At 51.9% G+C, this 16,943-nt stretch overlaps 1 protein-coding gene across 4 annotated transcripts in view; it reads left to right on the top strand.

The window, feature by feature from the left end:
* The window catches only part of vir (VIR_N domain-containing protein), a 274,658-nt gene extending 258,099 nt beyond the window's left edge, over window positions 1-16,559 (top strand). For 3 of the 4 annotated variants that reach the window (XM_069330494.1, XM_069330493.1, XM_069330490.1), the window contains 3 exons: window positions 13,787-13,980; window positions 14,143-14,239; window positions 15,694-16,559. In XM_069330494.1, coding sequence (XP_069186595.1) covers window positions 13,787-13,980; window positions 14,143-14,239; window positions 15,694-15,944 — 542 coding nt within the window. In that variant the 3' untranslated portion in view covers window positions 15,945-16,559. The remainder of the gene's footprint in view (window positions 1-13,786; window positions 13,981-14,142; window positions 14,240-15,693) is intronic. The other variant, XM_069330492.1, reaches the window with a different exon arrangement.
* Window positions 16,560-16,943: the final 384 nt, after the last annotated feature.

The following is a 16,943-nucleotide window of genomic DNA, read 5'->3' as shown; positions in this document are numbered from 1 at the left end:
CCTCTTGGGCTCTATCCTGTCTACATGTGACATTGTATGGGGGTCGGCCTCGTTACTTGTGTGTGGAGTCACCACATTACTTCCTAGTGCTTTCCCGTTACCATTCTGACACTAAAAAAAAAAAAAAAAAAAAATAATTCTATCTGTGGCTCTTTTGGGTACTCAGTTTCCACCTGTGTCCCCTTGTGTGTGTGCCCCTTGTGTTACATAGCCTGTCCTTATCAACCCTGTCGATTCCCTTGGGTACTTTGAATGTGGTGATCAGGTCTCCCCTCACTTCATCTTCCAGTGAAGTGTGGTTTCTTTCCCGTAGTCTCTCCTCATGACTTGGGTAGTGTACTTTTTCTTTCGGAAGGGGGTTCTGTTCCCTTCTCTGTTGACTGGGCGCTGGGGGAGCGGCTTGCTCTGTTGCCTCTCGCTTGGTCCCGCTGTTGGTGGGCGCTTTGGGTTGTCTTCCGGCCTCTGCTAGCGTCGGAGGACGGCTTCTCCCCCTTGGGGGGGTTCAGTGCTGGCGGGGTGGGCTTCTTCCCCTGCGCTTCGTCATTTCCTCTTCGTGGGTGTGTGGGGCGTGGTCGATCCGCCCCATCCTTCTGGGCTTCCCGTCTGCTCTTTGCAGTCATGCGCTTCTCTCGTCTGCAGTTCTTCTGGACTTCTTCAGTCTGCGCCCTGGATCCTCTGCCCTCCTCGGAGGACTGTTGTCTCCTGTTCGGATTCTGTTAGGGCCGGGTGCATGGATGGTGGCCCTGGACCTCCAGGTCACTTCGTGGCACGTTCCTCTCCAGTTTTTCTGGGGCTAGCACGGTTGGTGGTGGGGCTTCAGGTTTGCTGTTTTTATTGCCTTCCCTATTTTGTAATGGGCACTTTGTATACTCTCTGCATCTTTACCGGATTTTAGTGCCCTGTCTGCGTCTGAGATTCGGTGTCTGGCCTACCTCGACGACTGGCTGGTGTGGGCTCCCAGTCAGTCCGCTTGTCTGCTCGCCAGGGGATGGTTCTTTCCAGATCGCTGGGTTTGGTTTCCTGGTGATCTGGAGGTTTTTCCATCTGTTTCCGTCCCGGGTTCGGACCTGGGCCTTGTTTAAGGCTCTTGGGCCCCTCATTGTCTTCCCTCCTGAAGTGTTACTGCGGCTGTGGTCCCGCCTTTGGCTGTTCAGGAGGGGGTCCCGGGTTGCTCAGCGGTTGCTTGGGCGGTTGTGCGGGAGTCTGCACTTCGGCGTGCTTGTCTGCCCGCGGAGTCGGGTTTGGCTCCGGTGTCGGTTGGTTCCTGCGGAGACTCCCCTTCCGCCTCTTGCATTCCTTGGGTTCCTCCGGGGATCTTGTGTTGGTGCTGCGTCACCAGCTTCCTCTTTGGGGTTTTCGGGGTTCCGTGCCTTGGCACCTCCCCGAGCCTTCGCTCGATGTGTTCACGGACGGGTCGTCTCTCGGCTGGGGCTTTGTGACCAGTGCTCACCAGGTCGGCCGAGGTTGATGGAGTCTGTCTGTCCGTCGGGCTCACAGCACGGTTCAGGTGTTCATGGCTGTCTGGTTTGCACTTCGGAGGGTTTGGGTCACTAGGTACTCTACCATTCAGCTCTGGACTTTTCTCTGGTGGTTCTTGCCGGAACCACAGGGGTTTGGCTAACCGTGTGGTTCGTGTCCGGGGTGTGTCCTGCGTCCTGGCGGACAGCTGTCTCGGTTCATTCCTCTTCGTGGGTTGGCCAGTCGTCGCCGATTCGTTTTGTTGGCTCTGTCGGGCATATGGACTCCTGGCCATGGACGTCTTCGGGTCGGCGTGGTCTAGGCGTCGCCCATTTTGTGGCGCCCTTCCCACCTGCGAGGACTTCACGGTGGAGGCTTTCGGCAGGACTGGTCGAGGTGGGGGGTCCCTGTTCCTCTTCTCCCGGTCCAGCTGTTGCTTCGGGTTCTGGCTCGGTTGCTGCCCATTCCCACGAGAACAGTCCTTATGGTTCCATGGTGGCCGGCCCGGCCTTCTTTTCAGATGCTGCTTGATAGGTGTCTGTACCCGGGGCGTTTTTCCTGAGGCTTCACCTCTTTCAGCAGGCCGAATCGGTCCTGTCCGTGACTGGTTCGGCCTTCTCCTTGGCTCTTCGCGTCTGGTATTTTGACGCGGGTATCACCATCTCTATGGTGTTCAGGTGGCTTTGTTGACGGTGTCCCACCTGCGAGCTTCGTCTTGGAGACAGTATGACGTTTCTTACGTTTTCTTGTGTTTTGTTTCCCCTCCGGCCTGCTCATGCGTCGCCTGAGCCATCATGGTCCTTGTTCAGGGTGCCTTCTTATCTTCCCCTCAGTTTGTGGTAGCCCCTTCGGTTCAGTTTCCTGCTCTTTGGTACTGGTGGTAGCTTTATAGGTGTGCAGCCTTTCTCTGTCCTGGCGACGGTCGAGACGGCTGCTTTCCGGAGGGGTTCTTGGGGTATTGGTGCTTGATTGGTTTGGCCGGGGGGGTGCGTCCTGTGTTGTCTGGATGTGCTTTTTGCTGTTGCCGGCGTACCGTGTCTGGGGATGCGCTGTGGTTGATCCGGTTCCTTCGTTCCCTGTTTTCAGGGCTCGGGTCTCCCAGGTCGTCCGCAGTGTTTTCCTTCTTCCAGCCTGCGGTCTGTCTTTGCGCCCGTGCTGTTCAGACGTTTGCAGCTTTTGCTGCTGTGTTGGTGACGTCTCGGGCTCATTTCGGGCGCAGGGATTTGTGGGTCGCACAGGTTTTTGGCCGCCCATCCATATGTGCGTCTGTTCTTGGACGTTCTTGTTGCCTTGGGTCGCAGGTTTGCGACCGGTTGTCTTGGCTTTGCGTTGCAGAGTTTGTGGCGGCCGCCTCCCGGGTTAGCCCTTTCTTTTAATTCTCTTTGGGTATGAAGCTCCAGGGAGCCGTAGGGGCTCCCCACAGAAAACCAGCGTTGAATGTAATGAAACGCCATTTTCTGGGTGAGCCCCGGAGGCTCCCTGGAAACCCTCCCTCCCACCGGTCGGCGTTTTTTTCGCGTTGGTTGAAGCTTAGCTTCCGTACTGGAGCTTGGCAGCCGGCGCGGTAGGTCCGGGGCTCCCCCCTCCCCCTCCCAGGGTGGGGAGGGCTGCGCGGACGATCGGCGCGGCAGTAAAGTGTGATGTTTGCTTGTTTGCTAGTTTCCTTGGGATTGTAGGGAGTTTTCTACCTCTCTGTTCGGTTTTTGTTATAGTTTCTTACCATGTGGGGTTTGTTTTGTTACGCCTACCTTTCTGGGTGCCTGACCCCGGTCGATGGCAGAGAAGGAAAACCCCCAACCATATGGGGTTTTCCAGGGCCATTGCTCCCTGAAACCTCTCTGAAGGGGCCAGGTTCTGGCGCTGGTCCCTGGTAGGTCTGAACTCCTTAGCTAATGTCCCGGTCTAACATAACACACATTAGCCCGATAAGCTCCAGGGAGCCTCCGGGGCTCACCCAGAAAATGGCGTTTCATTACATTCAACGCTGGGTTTTTTTTTTTTTGGTATGCGCCAGTGGGTGTCAAATGGTATATAGCTATGCGCCATTTAAGGGTTAATGACTAATTTTAATTTTTATTTGTGAAGTTCAGAAATATTTTAAACTACTTGATCAAACTCTTTGAAATTTGAGCCTCTCGTAAATTTGCAACTATCAAAAGTGTCTTCACTCTCTGTCTGAAACTACAATGCCCCTCAATTGCTCCCTTGAAGTAGAAGCCTATATGGGTCCACAGATACATTCCACACACACTAATGACTTGTTCACTTACCATGACCAGTAACATTCCAAATAGTCTGGTCCTGTAGCTTGGGAAGGGAAACAGTGCTGGATATAAAATGAGCCACCACAGAAAGGCCAATTGGTTAACACGCAAGAGCACAGACCTTAGACTCGACAAACCAACTACACCCAATCACCATACCAGTATCAGTCATATGCCCATTAACACTCCATACTTATATCCATCTGCCACCATGTGTAGCCTCACCCCTCCCACCATTTGACCTCTCCTCCCACCATTTGACCACTCCTCCCACCATTTGACCACCCCTCCCACCATTTGACCACCCCTTCCACCATTTGACCACTCCTCCCACCATTTGACCACTCCTCCCACCATTTGACCACCCCTCCCACCATTTGACCACCCCTTCCACCATTTGACCACTCCTCCCACCATTTGACCACTCCTCCCACCATTTGACCACCCCTCCCACCATTTGACCACCCCTTCCACCATTTGACCACTCCTCCCACCATTTGACCACTCCTCCCACCATTTGACCACCCCTCCCACCATTTGACCACCCCTCCCACCATTTGACCACCCCTCCCACCATTTGACCACCCCTCCCACCATTTGATCACCCCTCCCACCATTTGACCACTCCTCCCACCATTTGACCACCCCTCCCACCATTTGACCACCCCTTCCACCATTTGACCACCCCTCCCACCATTTGACCACCCCTCCCACCATTTGACCACCCCCTCCCACCATTTGACCACTCCTCCTACCATTTGACCACTCCTCCCACCATTTGACCACCCCTCCCACCATTTGACCACTCCTCCCACCATTTGACCACCCCTCCCACCATTTGACCACCCCTCCCACCATTTGACCACTCCCCCCCACCATTTGACCACCCCTCCCACCATTTGACCACCCCTCCCACCATTTGACCACCCCTCCCACCATTTGACCACCCCTCCCACCATTTGACCACCCCTCCCACCATTTGACCACCCCTCCCACCATTTGACCACCCCTCCCACCATTTGACCACCCCTCCCACCATTTGACCACTCCTCCCACCATTTGACCACTCCTCCCACCATTTGACCACTCCTCCCACCATTTGACCACTCTTCCCACCATTTGACCACTCCTCCCACCATTTGACCACCCCTCCCACCATTTGACCACTCCTTCCACCATTTGACCACTCCTTCCACCATTTGACCACTCCTCCCACCATTTGACCACCCCTCCCACCATTTGACCACCCCTCCCACCATTTGACCACTCTTCCCACCATTTGACCTCCCCTCCCACCATTTGACCACCCCTCCCACCATTTGACCACTCCTCCCACCATTTGACCACTCCTCCCACCATTTGACCACTCCTCCCACCATTTGACCTCCCCTCCCACCATTTGACCACCCCTCCCACCATTTGACCACCCCTCCCACCATTTGACCACTCCTCCCACCATTTGACCACTCCTCCCACCATTTGACCACTCCTCCCACCATTTGACCACTCCTCCCACCATTTGACCACCCCTCCCACCATTTGACCACTCCTCCCACCATTTGACCACCCCTCCCACCATTTGACCACTCCTCCCACCATTTGACCACCCCTCCCCCCATTTGACCACCCCTCCCACCATTTGACCACCCCTCCCACCATTTGACCACCCCTCCCACCATTTGACCACCCCTCCCACCATTTGACCACTCCTCCCACCATTTGACCACCCCTCCCACCATTTGACCACTCCTCCCACCATTTGACCACTCCTCCCACCATTTGACCACCCCTCCCACCATTTGACCACTCCTCCCACCATTTGACCACCCCTCCCACCATTTGACCACCCCTCCCACCATTTGACCACTCCTCCCACCATTTGACCACTCCTCCCACCATTTGACCACCCCTCCCACCATTTGACCACTCCTTCCACCATTTGACCACTCCTCCCACCATTTGACCACTCCTCCCACCATTTGACCACTCCTCCCACCATTTGACCACTCTTCCCACCATTTGAGCACTCCTCCCACCATTTGACCACTCTTCCCACCATTTGACCACTCCTCCCACCATTTGACCACTCCTTCCACCATTTGACCACCCCTCCCATCATTTGACCACTCCTCCCACCTTTTGACCACCCCTCCCACCATTTGACCACCCCTCCCACCATTTGACCACTCCTCCCACCATTTGACCACTCCTCCCACCATTTGACCACCCCTCCCACCATTTGACCACTCCTCCCACCATTTGACCACCCCTCCCACCATTTGACCACCCCTCCCACCATTTGACCACTCCTCCCACCATTTGACCACCCCTCCCACCATTTGACCACTCTTCCCACCATTTGACCACTCCTCCCACCATTTGACCACTCCTCCCACCATTTGACCACCCCTCCCACCATTTGACCACCCCTCCCACCATTTGACCACCCCTCCCACCATTTGACCACTCCTCCCACCATTTGACCACTCCTCCCACCATTTGACCACCCCTCCCACCATTTGACCACTCCTCCCACCATTTGACCACCCCTCCCACCATTTGACCACCCCTCCCACCATTTGACCACTCCTCCCACCATTTGACCACCCCTCCCACCATTTGACCACTCCTCCCACCATTTGACCACTCCTCCCACCATTTGACCACCCCTCCCACCATTTGACCACTCTTCCCACCATTTGACCACTCCTCCCACCATTTGACCACTCCTCCCACCATTTGACCACTCCTCCCACCATTTGACCACTCCTCCCACCATTTGACCACTCCTCCCACCATTTGACCACTCCTCCCACCATTTGACCACTCCTCCCACCATTTGACCACCCCTCCCACCATTTGACCACCCCTCCCACCATTTGAGCACTCCTCCCACCATTTGACCACCCCTTCCACCATTTGACCACCCCTCCCACCATTTGACCACCCCTCCCACCATTTGACCACCCCTCCCACCATTTGACCACTCCTCCCACCATTTGACCACTCCTCCTACCATTTGACCACCCCTCCCACCATTTGACCACTCCTTCCACCATTTGACCACTCCTCCCACCATTTGACCACCCCTCCCACCATTTGACCACTCCTCCCGCCATTTGACCACTCTTCCCACCATTTGACCACTCCTCCCTCCATTTGACCACTCTTCCCACCATTTGACCACTCCTCCCACCATTTGACCACCCCTCCCACCATTTGACCACTCCTCCCACCATTTGACCACTCTTCCCACCATTTGACCACCCCTTCCACCATTTGACCACCCCTTCCACCATTTGACCACTCCTCCCTCCATTTGACCACTCTTCCCACCATTTGACCACTCCTCCCACCATTTGACCACTCTTCCCACCATTTGACCACCCCTTCCACCATTTGACCACCCCTTCCACCATTTGACCACTCCTCCCTCCATTTGACCACTCTTCCCACCATTTGACCACTCCTCCCACCATTTGACCACCCCTCCCACCATTTGACCACTCCTTCCACCATTTGACCACTCCTCCCACCATTTGACCACCCCTCCCACCATTTGACCACCCCTCCCACCATTTGACCACTCTTCCCACCATTTGACCACCCCTCCCACCATTTGACCACCCCTCCCACCATTTGACCACTCCTCCCACCATTTGACCACTCCTCCCACCATTTGACCACTCCTCCCACCATTTGACCACTCTTCCACCATTTGACCACTCCTCCCACCATTTGACCACCCCTCCCACCATTTGACCACTCCTTCCACCATTTGACCACTCCTTCCACCATTTGACCACTCCTCCCACCATTTGACCACCCTCCCACCATTTGACCACCCCTCCCACCATTTGACCACTCTTCCCACCATTTGACCTCCCCTCCCACCATTTGACCACCCCTCCCACCATTTGACCACTCCTCCCACCATTTGACCACTCCTCCCACCATTTGACCACTCCTCCCACCATTTGACCTCCCCTCCCACCATTTGACCACCCCTCCCACCATTTGACCACCCTCCCACCATTTGACCACTCCTCCCACCATTTGACCACTCCTCCCACCATTTGACCACTCCTCCCACCATTTGACCACTCCTCCCACCATTTGACCACCCCTCCCACCATTTGACCACTCCTCCCACCATTTGACCACCCCTCCACCATTTGACCACTCCTCCCACCATTTGACCACTCCTCCCACCATTTTGACCACCCCTCCCACCATTTGACCACCCTCCCACCATTTGACCACCCCTCCCACCATTTGACCACCCCTCCCACCATTTGACCACTCCTCCCACCATTTGACCACCCCTCCCACCATTTGACCACTCCTCCCACCATTTGACCACTCCTCCCACCATTTGACCACCCCTCCCACCATTTGACCACTCCTCCCACCATTTGACCACTCCCTCCCACCATTTGACCACCCCTCCCACCATTTGACCACTCCTCCCACCATTTGACCACTCCTCCCACCATTTGACCACTCCTCCCACCATTTGACCACTCCTTCCACCATTTGACCACTCCTCCCACCATTTGACCACTCCTCCCACCATTTGACCACTCCTCCCACCATTTGACCACTCCTTCCCACCATTTGACCACTCCTCCACCATTTGACCACTCCTCCCACCATTTGACCACTCCTCCCACCATTTGACCACTCCTCCCACCATTTGACCACTCCTCCCACCATTTGACCACTCCTCCCACCATTTGACCACCTCCTCCCACCATTTGACCACTCCTTCCCACCATTTGACCACTCCCTCCCACCATTTGACCACTCCTCCCACCATTTGACCACTCCTCCCACCATTTGACCACTCCTCCCACCATTTGACCACCCCTCCCACCATTTGACCACTCCTCCCACCATTTGACCACTCCTCCCACCATTTGACCACCCCTCCCACCATTTGACCACTCCTCCCCACCATTTGACCACTCCTCCCACCATTTGACCACTCCTCCCACCATTTGACCACTCCCTCCCACCATTTGACCACCCCTCCCACCATTTGACCACTCCCTCCCACCATTTGACCACTCCTCCCACCATTTGACCACCCCTCCCACCATTTGACCACTCCTCCCACCATTTGACCACTCCTCCCACCATTTCGACCACTCCCTCCCACCATTTGACCACTCCTCCCACCAGTCTGACCACTCCTCCCACCATTTGACCACACTCTTCCCACCCATTTTGATCCACGTCCTCCCATTGACCACTCTTTCCGACCATTTGCACTACACGTCCTCACCACCATTTGACCACTCCTTCCACACCATTGGACCACTCCTCCCAGCATTTGACCGACTCACTCCCACCATTTTTGAACGTCACTCCTCCCACCGATTATGACCTACATCCCTCCCACCATTTGACCTACTCCTCCCACCATTTGACACTCCTCCCACCACTTGGACCATCCCTCCCCCCATGTTGACCACTCCCTCCCCACATTTGACCACCCCCTCCCACCATTTGACACCCCTCTCCACCATTTGGACCACTCCTCCCACCATTGACCACCCCTCCCACCCATTAGTGCACACACGCTTCCCACCATTTGAGCCATGCCCTCCACACCAGCTTGACCACTCCTCCCCCACCATATTGACCACTCCCTCCCACATTTGACCAACCCCTCCCACCATTTGGACCACTCCCTCCCACCCATTTGACCACTCCTCCCACCATTTGACACCACTCCGTCCCACCATTTGAACCCCTCCTTCGCCCATTTGACCACCCCTCCCACCATTTGACCACTTCCACCATTTGACCACTCCTCCACCATTTGACCACCCCTCCCACCATTTGACCACTCCTCCCACCATTTGACCACTCTTCCACCATTTGACCACTCCTCCCACCATTTGACCACCTTCCCACCATTTGACCACTCCTCCACCATTTGACCACCCCTCCCACCATTTGACCACTCCTCCCACCATTTGACCACTCTTCCCACCATTTGACCACCCTTCCACCATTTGACCACCCCTCCCACCATTTGACCACTCCTCCCTCCATTTGACCACCTCCCACCATTTGACCACTCCTCCCACCATTTGACCACTCTTCCCACCATTTGACCACCCCTTCCACCATTTGACCACCCCTTCCACCATTTGACCACTCCTCCCTCCATTTGACCACTCTTCCCACCATTTGACCACTCCTCCCACCATTTGACCACCCCTCCCACCATTTGACCACTCCTTCCACCATTTGACCACTCTCCCACCATTTGACCACCCCTCCCACCATTTGACCACTCCTTCCACCATTTGACCACTCCTCCCACCATTTGACCACCCCTCCCACCATTTGACCACTCCTCCACCATTTGACCACTCCTCCCACCATTTGACCACTCCTCCCACCATTTGACCACCCCTCCCACCATTTGACCACCCCTCCCACCATTTGACCACTCCTCCCACCATTTGACCACTCCTCCCACCATTTGACCACTCCTTCCCACCATTTGACCACTCCTCCCACCATTTGACCACCCCTCCCACCATTTGACCACCCCTCCCACCATTTGACCACTCCTCCACCATTTGACCACCCTCCCACCATTTGACCACTCCTCCCACCATTTGACCACTCCTCCCACCATTTGACCACCTCCTCCCACCATTTGACCACTCCTCCCACCATTTGACCACTCCTCCCACCATTTGACCACTCCCTCCCACCATTTGACCACTCCTTCCCACCATTTGACCACCCCTCCCACCATTTGACCACTCCTCCCACCATTTGACCACTCCTCCCACCATTGACCACTCCTCCCACCATTTGACCACCCTCCCACCATTTGACCACTCCTCCCACCATTTGACCACTCCTCCCACCATTTGACCACCCTCACATTGAACACCCCTCCCACCATTTGACCACCCCCTCCCACCATTTGACCACTCCCTCCCACCATTTGACCACTCCTCCCACCATTTGACCACCCATCCCACCATTTGACCACTCTTCCCACCATTTGACCACTCCCTCCCACCATTTGACCACTCCTCCCACCATTTGACCACTCCTCCCACCATTTGACCACTCCTCCCACCATTTGACCACCCCTCCCACCATTTGACCACTCCTTCCCCACCATTTGGAACCACTCCTCCCACCATTTGACCAACTCCTTCCCACCATTTGACCACTCCTCCCACCATTTGACCACCCCTCCCACCATTTGACCACCTCCTCCCACCATTTGACCACTCCTCCCACCATTTGACCACCCCTTCCCACCATTTGACCACTCCTCCCACCATTTGACCATCCTCCCACCATTTGACCACTCCTCCCACCATTTGACCACCCCTCCCACCATTTGACCACCCCTCCCACCATTTGACCACTCCTCCCACCATTTGACCACCCCTTCCACCATTTGACCACCCCTCCCACCATTTGACCACTCCTCCACCATTTGACCACTCCTCCCACCATTTGACCACTCCTCCCACCATTTGACCACTCCTCCCACCATTTGACCACTCCTTCCCACCATTTGACCACTCCTCCCACCATTTGACCACCCCTCCCACCATTTGACCACTCCTTCCGCCATTTGACCACTCTTCCCACCATTTGACCACTCCTCCCATCCATTTGACCACTCTTCCCACCATTTGACCACTCCTCCCACCATTTGACCACCCCTCCCACCATTTGACCACTCCTTCCACCATTTGACCACTCCTCCCACCATTTGACCACTCTTCCCACCATTTGACCACCCCTTCCACCATTTGACCACCCCTTCCACCATTTGACCACCCGTTCCACCATTTGACCACCCCTCCCACCATTTGACCACCCCTCCCACCATTTGACCACCCCTCCCACCATTTGACCACCCCTCCCACTATTTGACCACTCCTCCCACCATTTGACCACTCCTCCCACCATTTGACCACCCCTCCCACCATTTGACCACTCCTCCCACCATTTGACCATCCCTCCCACCATTTGACCACCCCTCCCACCATTTGACCACTCCTCCCACCATTTGACCACCCCTCCCACCATTTGACCACTCCTCCCACCATTTGACCACTCCTCCCACCATTTGACCACCCCTCCCACCATTTGACCACTCTTCCCACCATTTGACCACTCCTCCCACCATTTGACCACTCCTCCCACCATTTGACCACTCCTCCCACCATTTGACCACCCCTCCACCATTTGACCACCCCTCCCACCATTTGACCACTCCTCCCACCATTTGACCACCCCTTCCACCATTTGACCACCCCTCCCACCATTTGACCACCCCTCCCACCATTTGACCACTCCTCCCACCATTTGACCACTCCTCCCACCATTTGACCACCCCTCCCACCATTTGACCACTCCTTCCACCATTTGACCACTCCTCCCACCATTTGACCACCCCTCCCACCATTTGACCACTCCTCCCGCCATTTGACCACTCTTCCCACCATTTGACCACTCCTCCCTCCATTTGACCACTCTTCCCACCATTTGACCACTCCTCCCACCATTTGACCACCCCTCCCACCATTTGACCACTCCTTCCACCATTTGACCACTCCTCCCACCATTTGACCACTCTTCCCACCATTTGACCACCCCTTCCACCATTTGACCACCCCTTCCACCATTTGACCACTCCTCCCTCCATTTGACCACTCTTCCCACCATTTGACCACTCCTCCCACCATTTGACCACTCTTCCCACCATTTGACCACCCCTTCCACCATTTGACCACCCCTTCCACCATTTGACCACTCCTCCCTCCATTTGACCACTCTTCCCACCATTTGACCACTCCTCCCACCATTTGACCACCCCTCCCACCATTTGACCACTCCTTCCACCATTTGGCCACTCCTCCCGCCATTTGACCACTCCTTCCACCATTTGACCACTCCTCCCGCCATTTGACCACTCTTCCCACCATTTGACCACCCCTTCCACCATTTGACCACCCCTTCCACCATTTGACCACCCCTCCCACCGTTTGACCACCCCTTCCACCATTTGACCACTCCTCCCACCATTTGACCACTCCTCCCACCATTTGACCACTCCTCCCACCATTTGACCACCCCTCCCACCATTTGACCACTCTTCCCACCATTTGACCACCCCTCCCACCATTTGACCACTCCTCCCTCCATTTGACCACTCTTCCCACCATTTGACCACCCCTCCCACCATTTGACCACCCCTCCCACCATTTGACCACCCCTCCCACCATTTGACCACCTCTCCCACCATTTGACCACTCTTCCCACCATTTGACCACCCCTCCCATCATTTGACCACCCCTCACACCATTTGACCACTCCTCCCTCCATTTGACCACTCTTCCCACCATTTGACCACCCCTCCCACCATTTGACCACCCCTCCCACCATTTGACCACTCCTCCCACCATTTGACCACTCCTCCCACCATTTGACCACTCTTCCCACCATTTGACCACCCCTCCCACCATTTGACCACCCCTCCCACCATTTGACCACCCCTCCCACCATTTGACCACTCCTCCCACCATTTGACCACTCCTCCCACCATTTGACCACCCCTCCCACCATTTGACCACTCTTCCCACCATTTGACCACTCCTCCCTCCATTTGACCACTCTTCCCACCATTTGACCACCCCTCCCACCATTTGACCACCCCTCCCACCATTTGACCACCCCTCCCACCATTTGACCAGCCCTCCCACCATTTGACCACCCCTCCCACACCTTAAACATCTACCTACCAACTAACTGCTTCCTATCCACCACAGTTATTGTCTCCCTCTCTGCATGTCCATTGGCTATTGTAAAATATATGTATGGGTGGAAGTGAACGAGTCATTTTTCTTTTCTTTATTTTTTTTACATGATTTGTATCATAAGAATTTCTTTGCATAGGGAACAGGGAATATCCTCCACAATCAGATGTGATTTGATATATAATTTTATTATTTATTTTTCAAAGATTTTGATTATCTTTGTCACTCCCATGTCATCTGCATTTGCAGTTGCTCCAATGAGAGGCCGCTCATTCAACCGAGGAATGAATATGAGAAGTGATCCATTCCGGTCCCGCCCACCTAACACTTCACGGCCCCCATCACTCCACGTAGATGATTTTGTTGCTTTAGAGAGCACTGGCCACCAGCCCACCGGACCAACAGGATACAATAAGATATCATTTGGACGGGGCAAGGTACATGTAAGTTTTGTCTTAACTTTTTGTTTTCCTGCATTACATTTTTGGATTTGTTGAGTCATTACGAATATATAATGAATATATTAAAATGTTGCCTAATAATACATTGGTAGTGATATAAAGAAATATAAATTTTATTAGCTAATTATTTAACCTGATTCACAGTTTTTGCTGGACTCCATGCGGGGTCGTGGCAACCGAGGGAGAGGTGACAGCAGGGGAAGCAGGTTCTTCCACAGGCCACCATTTCGGCCAGATTGTGGTTAGTGTTGGCCGAGTGTATATTAAGGTCACTGTTTTATACTAAGTCCAGATAATGTTAGAAGAGCTTCAGAATATTTCTTAACAGCCTTTATGCTTTCTTTTAAATTTTTCTATCTCGTATAGCCCAACTACTTGAGGTGGATGGTAGAGCGGTGGTCTTGCTTCGTGCTGGTTGGCATTCAATCCCCGACTGTCCAAATGGTTGGGCACCATTCCGTTACCCCGTCCCATCCCAAATCCCTATCCTGATCCATTCCCAGGGCTATATAGTTGTAATGGCTTGGCACTTTCCCCTGATAGTTACCTTACTGCCTTCCTATATCTATAATTTCAGAGTCACTTAGGTTTTCAGAAATAGGAAGTTATTTATCCATTTTTCTGTATCAGCCTCTTAAGTGTTTCTGTTACCAGTTTATATCTTAGTTCTCTGGCCTGCTTCTCTCCTAATTTCTGCTTCCAGCTAATTCTTTGGCTGGACGTAGAGTGCGCTCATAACTCAAGTCATTTAACTCCTTGTATCCTGTGGTGATCAAAATCCAATATTGCTGTTTCTAATCTGTAACAAATTAAGGCAGTTGAGTTTTTCTGGGTTCCCCAGTGGCTACTGCTGTAAATTTCCTATTTCCCAAACAGACATTCCTTATTCAGATTTCTACCCAGTCATTCATTCCTCAATCTGTGACCATTGGCAGGGTCATTGGTCTGGTATTGCGGGTAACAAACTGTGTGCTCTTAAAGGTAACATATTCCCTTGACCTTCCTCCTATCACTGTAATAGATGGTGGTAAATGGCTCTGGCTAAGTTACATATTGGCCACACATGCTTAACTTGTCCAGTTCCTTGTTGTTGGAACTGCATTGTCCCACTTACACAGTTGTCCACCTCCTTTTAGAATGTCTCAATTTTCAGGATTATTGCATGTTTTCCTTTCCTCATGTCTCTTGGGATCATTTGTTCCTCAATAAAATACTTGGTGTATCTGATACCTTTGATATCATTCACCTCATTTCCTCTTGTTCTTGTATTGGTATCCTGAGTGATATTTAGCACCTTTTGAATATGCAGTCACATTGATGAGGCTACAGTCTTCCCAGCTTGGTGCCTTCTTTTCCTAATTACTTAAGATTTAGAGAATACACTAAAGAAAACATATCATCAGTCAGGAAGATTATAGGGTGATTAGGGAGAACCTTTAAAGTATTGATGCTTTCTGGTCTTGAATGTTATGAAATTATATCTAGGTTTTTCTAAAGTTCTTCATGAACTTTAGTTCAAGAATATTTAAATTAACAATGACCATTTGTGGTATATAGTATGTCACAAGAACCACTTTATCCTTTCAGTTCTTTCCAACCTGCATGGTCTGATATTAAAATCCTGTTTCTGTATTTCAGAGTGTAATTGCTTTTCTGTTTGGGAAACAAAATAATGCTTCATTTTTTTTTTTTTAGGAGTTGTCCGTGGGATGAACCCTAGAGGTAGAGGCATGCCGTGGATCTTCCGTGGCGATGGTTCTCCTAGAGGTTACCGAGGAGTACCTCTAAATCCTGGGACAATGCGCTTCATGCGAGGTCGGGGAATGTATATGAGAGGCAATGGAGTTGGAAATGGTCCCAAAGACAGATTTCCTTCAAAGTTTGTGGAACGTGGTGGTAGACGAGAAATGAATGGTGGGAGACACATGAGAGGGGGGTTTAGGTAATTTGTAGAGATCTTGTCACAGGATGGGAGGAAACAGAGGATACATGATGGAAGGGCTACGGTAAGCTGAAGTGAGTTTGCTGAAATTAGTATTTTTCAAGTACAGTATGATACTGTCCTTTCTGGTGTAATTTTTTTTCTTTAACTTATTTTGTACTGGTGTATTATTCAGCTAGCCATTTTCTTTGTAAAATTCTTTCCATTAGTGAATGTAAGATGAATTTATCTGAAGTGAAAGAAAATGTGTACAATATAACTGAAAAAGGATAATGGAGTGAGATAACCATAAATACAGTGAATAATAATTAGAGTAATTGATTAGAGGTAAGTTTAGTTTGATGCATCTCATTCCCAAAGATATTGTACTTGTTTAAGATACAAAAAAAAATTATGCAAAAATTTTTATTTTAGTAAAAAATTACTCTCCTTGATAACCAGGAATGAGTCCTCATGTCAATATTAAGACTCCATCATCTGATAAATTAATCAATCTTATTTTATCACAGTACAACTTTAAATTATCAAGATATTGACTTTGTCTTACAAGTGTTGCTCTTGCCCTTTTTTGCTAAACTTATTCTGAATGTTGGCTGCTCAAAAATAAACTAAATGAATATATAGTGTTTTTCCTATTACAGTACATGTTATAACATACTATACTTAGAGTAAATGTTCAAGCACTTTATAAAGTAATTATCAAAAGAAGGTATTGTATCAGCTATTTAAAAGGTGCTAAATGTTAGTCGGTTTGCTAATACAAGAAGAAAGGGACATAAGGCAAATGACATCAAAGGTAATGGAATCACCAAGGATTCTATCGAGCAACTAGTGACATGGAGGGACATTAAGAAAGCAAAGCAAATGATCACCCTGAAAATCAGGATATTCTACAATGTGGCACACAAGTGTAAGTAGGACAATGTAGTTCGGACAAAAGAGAGCAGGACATTATTCCATTAATTGCACACGAGGCGAGTGTAATTGATATACAGCATAGCCA

Source organism: Procambarus clarkii, chromosome 24 (genome assembly GCF_040958095.1).
Source record: "Procambarus clarkii isolate CNS0578487 chromosome 24, FALCON_Pclarkii_2.0, whole genome shotgun sequence".
NCBI lineage: Eukaryota > Metazoa > Arthropoda > Malacostraca > Decapoda > Cambaridae > Procambarus > Procambarus clarkii.
This window is presented reverse-complemented; position numbering and strand designations above follow the sequence as displayed.